General features: G+C 42.8%; 1 protein-coding gene across 1 annotated transcript in view; it reads left to right on the forward strand.

Annotated features, from left to right (window-relative positions):
* Nucleotides 1–8: 8 nt before the first annotated feature.
* LOC102870813 (pyruvate kinase PKM-like) overlaps nucleotides 9–775 on the forward strand; it is a gene marked incomplete at both ends in the record, with an annotated part of 3,077 nt that continues 2,310 nt past the window's right edge. The window contains 2 exons of the mRNA XM_006903525.1: nucleotides 9–95; nucleotides 591–772. Coding sequence (XP_006903587.1) covers nucleotides 9–95; nucleotides 591–772 — 269 coding nt within the window. The remainder of the gene's footprint in view (nucleotides 96–590; nucleotides 773–775) is intronic.

Raw genomic sequence — 775 nt, forward strand, 5'->3', positions numbered from 1 at the left:
CAGAAAGCTTTGCTTCTGACCCCATTCTCTACCGGCCAGTGGCTGTGGCCCTGGACACTAAGGGACCTGAGATTCGAACTGGGCTCATCAAAGGCGTGAGTATTCTGAGAATCATTGGGGAAGGGAGGCTTGGGCCACTGAGTCTCTGTCACCTTAGCAGTAGTCTACCCTGTCTGGGTTATTCAGAGTTCATTTTTTTAACTGTAAAAGCTTTACTTACAAATATCTCTCTTTTACATTTTGAAGTGCAATGTCTTTTCTCTTGCCATTAGGTTGCATACCTGAAACATTGTCATTTATTTTCTTCTAGGTTAAAAAAAAAAATCAAACCCACTACTGTCCTATAGATTGCAATTTACAGAGATTTGTTGCGACAGATTAAAATTCTCTCATAGTTTCCTAGGCTAAAAATCTTCATGGAATCAGACATTTTCCTTCTGTGAAGTGGTTGTTGGCTTTGAACCACAAACCCTTCGATTAGCAGCCATGCTGTGAATCCAGTGTTATTCTGTGGAGGAACAGACTTTTTCATTTGTACCAGCAGGGCCTGGTTTTTGCAGTTTAGACTCATTACTTACTCTTGTCTGTAGAGCGGCACCGCTGAGGTGGAGCTGAAGAAGGGAGCCACCCTCAAGATCACTCTGGATAATGCGTACATGGACAATTGTGATGAAAATGTCCTGTGGCTGGACTACAAGAACATTTGCAAAGTGGTGGAAGTGGGCAGCAAGATCTACGTGGATGATGGACTTATTTCTCTGCAGGTGAAACAGAA

This window comes from Elephantulus edwardii, unplaced genomic scaffold (genome assembly GCF_000299155.1).
Source record: "Elephantulus edwardii isolate Elephantulus edwardi_28Jun2011 unplaced genomic scaffold, EleEdw1.0 scaffold04519, whole genome shotgun sequence".
NCBI lineage: Eukaryota > Metazoa > Chordata > Mammalia > Macroscelidea > Macroscelididae > Elephantulus > Elephantulus edwardii.